Source organism: Elephantulus edwardii, unplaced genomic scaffold, assembly GCF_000299155.1.
Source record: "Elephantulus edwardii isolate Elephantulus edwardi_28Jun2011 unplaced genomic scaffold, EleEdw1.0 scaffold00011, whole genome shotgun sequence".
NCBI classification, from domain to species: Eukaryota; Metazoa; Chordata; class Mammalia; order Macroscelidea; family Macroscelididae; genus Elephantulus; species Elephantulus edwardii.
Window position 1 is genome coordinate 1,499,363 of NW_006399761.1, and position 8,587 is coordinate 1,507,949.

The window sequence follows — 8,587 nt, forward strand, 5'->3', positions numbered from 1 at the left end:
GAAGCCTGGGGTGGGGGACAGAGAGGTGCTTTGTATATTCGCTATTAAGGAAGGGCGGCTGCCAGTGTGAAGGGGTAAAGGTCAGGGAATATGGAGTGGAGACCTCCCGCACCCCAAAAACCCAACCAGCACGGCGCTGTGAGGAGTTTTTGGATGAAACCACCAGGTTTTACAAAACGCCTGCTCAGCTGGGCCTAGTGAGGCTGCCAGGGCCGCTTCTGCCGGACAGGGGCCCAGGGACACTCCACGTCCAGGCGCTGCAGGGCCCCCCAAGCGCCCCAGCCGCGCGCCAGCGAGCCACTGGACGCCGGGAGAGGGTGGTGGGAGAGGGTGGCGAGGCCATGCCCCCCCGTAGCGTCCAGGGGACCACAGTGACCTCGCCCCCCACCCCCCAGTTGGCCTGTGGGCGGACTCGCCCCGCGGCCCAGCCTCACCCGCTCGCGCTCCTTGGCGTTGGCGGCGCGCCGTCGCTCCAGCACCAACTGCAGGCCGTCGGTGGTCGAGTAGCCGCCCGAGGGCAGCCGCTTGAGGCGACAGATGGCCGCCAGCTGGTGCAGCGGCCCGAACTGCTCCCGCAGAATGTCCTCCAGCACCTCGGGCTGCGGGACGCACAGCAGCGAGGGCAGCGCGGGGCCCGGGGGCGCAGGAGCGGGCTCAGGCTCGGCGTCCATGGCGCGGGCGCAAGGGCGGCGCAGGGGCGAGCACGCGGCGGCCGCCCGGGCCCTTTAAGGAGCAGCCCCTCGGCGCGGGCCGAGCATCACCCACACACCTGGGCCTCCGCACCTGAGTGCTCACCTCTCCAGACACCTGGGCGGCTTTCCGCTCCTCCTGCCCGGATACCGGGCCCCCTTCCGCTGAAGGCCGCCGCCAGGGCTCTCTGAATACATTTATCATTCGCTCAATACCATCAAGTCTGAACTGACGCATAACCCACCCTCCAGGGTTTTCAGAGGCTGCTAATCACCGGAGGAGCACCTACCTGGTGGATTCGAACCTGCTGGATTCGAACCTGCTGGATTTTAGGTTGGCAAAACACTCCCTTACTAGGCCACCAGAGCTCTCTACTGTGTACAAGTGTGTGGAAATATATGCACCAGTATGGACACATGAAAATGCAATTGTTTCAGATGCAATCTTTTAAATGCATTTCTGAAACAAAAATTGCAGTAGCAAAGCGTTCCTGAACAAGATCCTCACTTGTTTACATTTGGTCAAATTTGTCCCACCACGCCTTGCTATGACTACTCTCTCATCTTCTTTGTTCTTTTTTGTGCTGGTTGAGCTGCTATGTTTCAGAATGGTTTCAGTTGTACATATGAATATCCTGTCACCCACTAAATACTCCTTTGTGTCTTCTCCTCTCACCCAGGCCACATCTCTGCAGAACCACAGCTGTTGTTACTGGAATCAAAGACCACTCAGAGTGACCCTCTGAAAAACAGAACAAACAAATCTGTCTTGGAGGAAGTGCAATCAGTGAGAGGTAAGGTGGACGAAACTTCCTCTCACATACTTTGGGCTTGTTACCAGGAAACGCCAGTCCTTGGAAAAGGGCATGCTGGAAAGGTGAAGGGTCAGAGACAGAGGGAAAGACCCTCAGCACAGTAGATTGACACGTGACTACAGTAACAACCTATCAGAGTGTATCAGAGACGGTAAGGATGGTGCAAGATAACTCAAGGTTCTGATCTGCTGTTTCTAGGATTTTTGGTCCTAAAGGAGCATAAGTCCTAAGATCTGATACCACGTGGATGAGTCTTTAAAACATCATGCTAAGTGGAAAAATTGGATGTCAAATCCCTACCCTTTATAAAAGCACAAATATTATGTGACCCCACACAGCAAAAATAGCTACAACAGACAAAATAGAAATAGAAAGTAGATTAGAGGTTACCAGAGGCTGGGCTAGGGGTGAGGACAAGGAACTTAATGGGACAGAGTAGTCTCTATTCAGGGTGATGAAAAAGTCCAAGAAATAAGCACTGATAATGGTTGCACAACATTGTCAATACAATTAATGCCACAAACAACTGTACTCTTGAGAGTGTTTTAAATGGCAAATGATATATCTATTTTACCACAATAAATGTTTTTAGAATACCTGTAAAATCCTTCTAGTAAGAGAAGGGGGAGGGAAATAGATAAATTTACACAGAGAAAAGGAACTAATAATTACAGAGACGAGTCTACCTACACTGCCCCAAATTCCAATCCAAATCCCTTGGGTAATTTCATTTTTATTATTACATGTTACCTTTCTATAAGGACAAAACCAAACTCGTGGCCATCAATTCTCTTCCTATTCCCTGTGACCCTCCACCAGGTTCCCGAAATTGTCAATAGATGATTGCCTCCTTTTTCCTCAGAACCAATGGTGGATTCAAACTGTCAACCTTTTGGCTAGCAGCCCAACACTTGGTCTGCTCTGACATTTTACATATTATATATGATTTCATTTTCCCTGGTCTGCATTCTGTGGACTCTATTTCCATTGCAGGGATGTGGAAATGGATGCCAGAGAAGTGAGTGTCTGGCCAGGGTCTCACTGCTGGTCAGCAGTACAATCAAAGGTTAGCACTCAGGCTAGTGGCCTCCCCTACAGCTCAGTGCCCACGAGGTCTGCAGCTTGTATTCCTAGATCCCCTGATCGAGCACAAGATCTCACCAGATACACAGATCCTGTGGACCACACTCCACATCTCACTTCTCCACCTCCACCAGGCATGCTCTGAGCTTGATGGCTGGGTCATACCACCAGCAGAGTTCACAGTGGGTCAGAAGTACCCTTCACCAAGAACAGGGAAGACAAAGAGATCTAGAGGCATGCCCTGGGTCTCCGCCCCAGGAGACCACAAAGGCCTTTTCTCTCTAGAGACCTTCCCAGAGGGTCTTCACAGAAGGCTGTCTTAGTGCAATGGTTTACAACAGCAGTGAAAATTTATGAGCCAGCCACAAAGGACAGAAACCTATACAGATAAATTCCCAAACCTATTCATAGTACAGACAAATCCCAAAAGACACAAGCAGAGGGCCAGGATTGCCTGGCAACGTGGAGGAAGCTGGGATTAGAAATGGTCCAGGAGAATTGGTTTCTGTGGCTCAGCTCCCATGACCTTCATAGAAGAAATGTGAAGGAAGACTACTTGGGGCCGCCTTGAAGGGAGCCTGGAATCACAGCCCCGGATCTTATACAAGTGCAATGGAAACTGCTTGCCAAGAAGGGCAAGAATTTAAAAACAGACAGCCCAGGCCTTTGAGGGAGACTTAAGAGGCCATAGGGTACAGGCTGCTCTGTTGAAAGCAGAAACAGGCAAGAGACTGAATGGTGCTATAGATGCTCTGTTGACTGGGTGTCCTTGTTCTGCAGGAGGAAGATGGAGTAGCCTTCCATGTGCCAGATTCCTTGTCTGTACTAAAGCACATGGACCCCCCCCTATACCAAGAGCATCCCAGACCACCTCACTGGAACCAGGGCTTCCCTGGGGCAGGAGATCCTTCCAGCAGACTGGCTTTGAGCGGAAGCAGAAATTGCTGACTGCAGAGATACAGGTCCTGGCTGTTAGGAAAGCGATGTAGAACGTCCTTCTAGAAGCTGTAATTAGACAAACAGACGGACATGCTGGTTTGCTCAGCTGCTTGCAACTTGCCAGGCACAAATGTGAGTCTGTGGGTCCCAGAGTGGAAGAATTCTAGAGGCCTGAGGATGAGACTGTGGCCGATACTTAAAGGTGCTGACTAGAAACACACGCATTACCCTCTAAACTAGTGACTTCTCTTCAGAATGCTGTTACATCTTCCTCCTAAGTGTTACATAATTCCTTCAGAAAGTGAAGTTAAGTAAATACCTTTTACTCTCTTCATTTAGAAGCAACTCCTTCCCCCAGGACACCAAGCCTGGGAAACCATTCCAAGTCAATCAAGACGCCTCCTCCTCCCTACGTTGGAGGCAGGCTCTGCCCTGCATCACCAGGTGCTTCTGTCAGGCTGGGTCCTCACACCAAGAAAGACTGACAGCCGAAGATGTAAGCACCAGGGTTTCATCAGCACACCTCTGTGCGAGGTGGCAGTTTCTGTCACAGGGGTGCTATGACCTCTCACCTCCCAAAGCAATCCAAGGTCACAGAGATAGCAGTCCTTCCCACAGAAGAGGCAGGACAGGGCATGTGCCTTGGATGATGGGCTGACCACTTCCCACCAGGTCAACTGAGGGCTTCTCTGCTTCCCCTCTTGGCTCCAGTCAGTCTAAAGAGAACTTAATTCCTCGACCTCGCTGACTTTCTTTGGGGAAGTTTCGATGTTCGGATCTCCTCTGAGGGTTGGCCTTGGGATATCACCAGGGGGGAGTCTTTCCTGTTGACCTGCCACTGTTCCACCAAAGCAATCACCAGTGAGTCCATCCTAACTCGAGGACAGAGGACAACTGCCCTATAGCTCCAAGGCTATATTTTTTTTCCAAATAAAATTTTTATGTTTCATACTAGTTTACTTACAAAGTTCATACATACTGTTTTTCACACTAGATCATGACCTTTACCCTCCCCTTCTTTACTCTTTTTAAAAATTTTTCAATGGTGATTTTAATAAATATTTACAAAGCAAATCGGCTTTCCATTCAATCATTCACACACCTTTTCTTTTTTATTTTACTCTGATTTAAAGTTTGAATAAAATGGGAAGGATCTTTTGTGAAACACATTTTATTTTATGACATAAGTACCCACATTATAACCACATTTCTCCTGCTCCCTCACTACGCTTCTTGTTCCCATTAATCCTTCTCTTCTATCCCTTCCTGCCTTCCAAGCTGTATCCCTGGGCATATTTGCCCTTTGGATCTTACGTGACTGATTGTTGTAGGAAGTAAGTGCCTCCTTCGTGTTATCATTCACCTTGTAGAAAATCTCTATTTACAATCTTAGACAACTAATAAAAGGGCGGCCAGGAATCAAACCAACTTGACAACAGTGAGTTTTGATTTTTGTTTTCATTTGGACCATCTATTGTTTGACAGGAAGTTGAGCCACAGGCTAAATTTTGGTCCATGTTTGAAAAGTAACTAAGGACTCCAAAGGAGGAAGACAGACAGTCTCCTCTGCAATTGAACCACCTCAGAAACCCAATGGCGGGTCAACCTCGAGTCGACTCCAACTCCATGCCAATGACAAGACTTCGTAAATGACTGGCTTCATAAATGCTGGACGTTTCGTCTGCATGGTTCACTATTGAACGCCTGAGACCTAGAGGACCGATGGGTACATACAACGGCAAGGGCTTCAGTCTTGGGAGTTCCACTACTGGACCAGTAAACCTGGCCATGTTCGTGGGGTTTGAGTTTGTTCCACACTTTTTTTGCCCTCTCTGTCCAGAGCCTTCTTCTGCGATCCATCTAAGAGTGGTCATCCGCGTTTAGAGGGGTCAGCAGTGACAGGTGGGCATCGTCTAGTTCTTCTGACCTCAGGGTGGTAGGTTGAGGCTCACATCATCCCTTCGTCCCCAAGCTCTCATCTGTATGGAAACAGACGGTCACATCTCCGCCCACAGAGAGGCTGGTGAGTTCGAACCACCAACCTTTTGATTACCAGGCAGCTGCCTAACCGCTATGCAGCCAGAGGCCTTCCTGTTGCAGCACTTCTCCCTCATCGCCAGGCCATGGGCTGTGTTTGCCGGGATGACGATAAACAGCAGCCAGTTGTTTCAGAATATTGCTGCCCGAGGCTACGTCCAACGGCTTTGTGAAAGGAGTGCTATTGTTGTTGTTGTCGTGTGCCATCGAGTCAGAACTAACTCACAGTTGACCCTCTAGCTGGTTTCCAGAGGCTGTAAATGGCACGGGAGGAGATTGCCCAGTTTTCTCCCTCGGAGCAGCTGGTGAGTTCAAGCTACCTGCCTTTGGGTGGGCAGTGAAGCTTCTCACCCACTAGGTCACCAGAGTTCTCCCTGCGAAGGGATTAGATGTCCCACCTGTATCTTCTCTCTCCTCGAATGCCAGAGAGCTCTGGTGCTCTACTTCAGAGGGAGTCACACTGCTCACCCAAAGGCCATTCCTCTCTAGCGGTTCAGATGGACCAGCACCTCCAAAGAAGAAAGACGGGCAGTCTCCTCCCATGTGGCTCAGTGTCAGAAACCCAGTGCAAGGTCAGCTATGACTTGGTTGCAACTCAACACCAATGAGAGACCAGAAAGTTGACTTCACAGAGACTGTGCATTTCATCTGTTTATTTCACTGTTCAATTTCTAAAAGCTAGAGGAGTGCTCAGTGCAGAGCAGAGGCCAGGGCTTCAGTGAGGTCCATGATTGTCTGGCCCACGGAGGAGGACTTGTATTCTACCCTGTCGTTAGTGTTGTTGTGTTCCATCGAGTCAGAACTGACTCCTTAACTGACTCTCCAGTGGGTCTGAATCCGTCTTGTTAAAAGAATAGATTCTGCTAAGGCTGTATAGTGGAGTGGACTTGCGGGGAGGGATTGTATAACAATGAAATAATTTTACTTTTCAAAGAATGAACTGGAGGGGAGGGGTGGACAGGGAGAAAAGTGCAACGATGAATGAATGAATCACCGGAAATTTTCATTAAAATTAATAATAACAATAATAATAATAAATAAGACAAAAGAGTATAGATTCTGATCTAGTGTATCTTGGGGTAAAAATATAAACTCTCAGTAGAGAGCCAAACCAGAAGGAACCAATTCAAAGCCCATCAAGAGGCCTAATAAATAGTCTTTGAATAAATAAATACTGATTAAAAATACAATCATTGGGGTGGATTTCATGTCCGTGCAGCAATAGACATTAAAGAAACTAACACTGAAATTTATAAAGCAAAAACTATGTAGATATACAAGGAGAAAGTGACATAATAAAACACACACTGAAGGGTTTTTTTAAAAAAAAATCTCAGAAAAATTGAGATAAAATATATAGATAAAATGTTAAGCATACATTCATCTCTGCTTCCTCCCTAAACCCACTGTAATGATATAAAGGAGGAGAAAAGAGGGATACTCTCAGTGACAAATGGAATCAAGAAGAAATCAAAGAGAGGCAAGAAATGCCAGCAAACAGCTGCAATGGTGGGTGGACGGTAACGGAAGCAGGAGAACCGAGAGAACGGAAATGGAGCAGGAGGCCCTCAACAAGACAGACTGACAAGGTTAACTTCAACAGAGTGCTGCAGCTTACCAGAGGTGGTGAGGATGGCGCGGGATAGGGAATGTTCACACTTGCTCACAGGGTTGCCTGGAGTCATGGTCAACTTGGCACATAACAACAGATCAGCAGTTACTGGGTGGGGAAGGGGAAGCGGATTCAAAGCAAGCAATCCTTGCTGCAGAACCCCACAAGCTTACAAACCCAGAAGTATCTGTTACCTCTAACGGCAAAGAGAGAGAGCAAAAAGAGGAGAACTGGCCATAGGTTTTACAATTAACATTTAGATCTAACCCATCCTCTCCTCTTCCTCAGGTGAGCCTCTACTATCCCACAATGCAAGGAGATTTATTTGTACCTGGAGCAAGATCTAAACAGCCAGGCAGGAAGCAGAGAGCCTCACAGGAAGTCTCTGCACCAGGGAGTGGTCCAGCCCCCATCCTCCCTGGGTCTACAAAATGCTGGGAGCTGAACTTCTACTTCACAGTGATTGAAGAGGGAGACTGGAGGGCTTTGTGAGGAAACAGACTGGTTTAAGAGAAAAGAACTGGAGACGATGATGTGCACATATTATATAATATCTATATTATTTATGAATATGTGCATATATTATATAATATATATTATTTTTATAATCCAGCCAACCACCTGATGCCCTCCCTCCCTCAGATCTAGGAGGGTTTTGGTTTGTCTGCTGGCTTGTTTTTTAATTCAGTGGATTTGTCCTCCTCAGTAACAATCTACGCAGCTACAGTAATTAAAACAGTGCGGTGTCCCAAGGAATGAGCTCATTGGAAGGCCATGAGGAAGCCCGAAATGAGCACATACATTTAATATTCGTTGACACTGGCTTTTCAAATGAGAGGAGGAAAGTAAGAGTGGGTTATGATCCAATAGCCATCAAAGAAAGTAATTGCCTGCCTCATTTTCTGGCTGTTCTTAAATGCCAATCCAGGGTGACCCCTGTGCAGAGAGCAGAAGTGCTCCTTTGGGATTTGAAGGCTGGGACTTTGCAAAAGTGCAGATCACCAGGGGTACCTTCCAAGGCTTCTCTGGAGAGACCTCCAAACTTTCAGCTGGTAGTTGAACCCTTTGCATCTTGGGTACTTGCCTGCCTCGTATTGATGGGGGTTTGGGGTTTTTTTGTGTTTTTATTTTATTTTATTAAATTTAATGAACATTTACAGAGATTTTGGATTTCCATTCATTCATTGTTGCACGTTTCTCCCTGGCCCCCACCTCCCTATTTGCTGCTCTCTTTGAAAAGGAAAAGAAAAATTCCTTCATTGGTATACAATCCGCATGCCCATACTCCCGCCCCGCCCAGAGTACAATCCACTTTGCAACCTTAGACTCTTGTGATAACCATAATACCCTATCATATATCAGTTTTAAACTGTTCTCTCCCTCATCTGTTTCAATGCAATATACATAATTTA

The 8,587-nt window shown here is 47.5% G+C and overlaps 1 protein-coding gene across 1 annotated transcript in view; it reads right to left on the reverse strand.

Moving 5' to 3' along the window:
- Window positions 1-894, reverse strand: part of FIGLA (folliculogenesis specific basic helix-loop-helix) — a 21,427-nt gene extending 20,533 nt beyond the window's left edge. Inside the window, exons 1-2 of the mRNA XM_006881001.1 lie at window positions 770-894; window positions 435-723 (exon numbers count right to left, since the gene is read on the reverse strand). Of these exons, the coding sequence (XP_006881063.1) occupies window positions 435-723; window positions 770-894 (414 nt within the window). The remainder of the gene's footprint in view (window positions 1-434; window positions 724-769) is intronic.
- Between the last annotated feature and the right edge of the window lie 7,693 nt (window positions 895-8,587).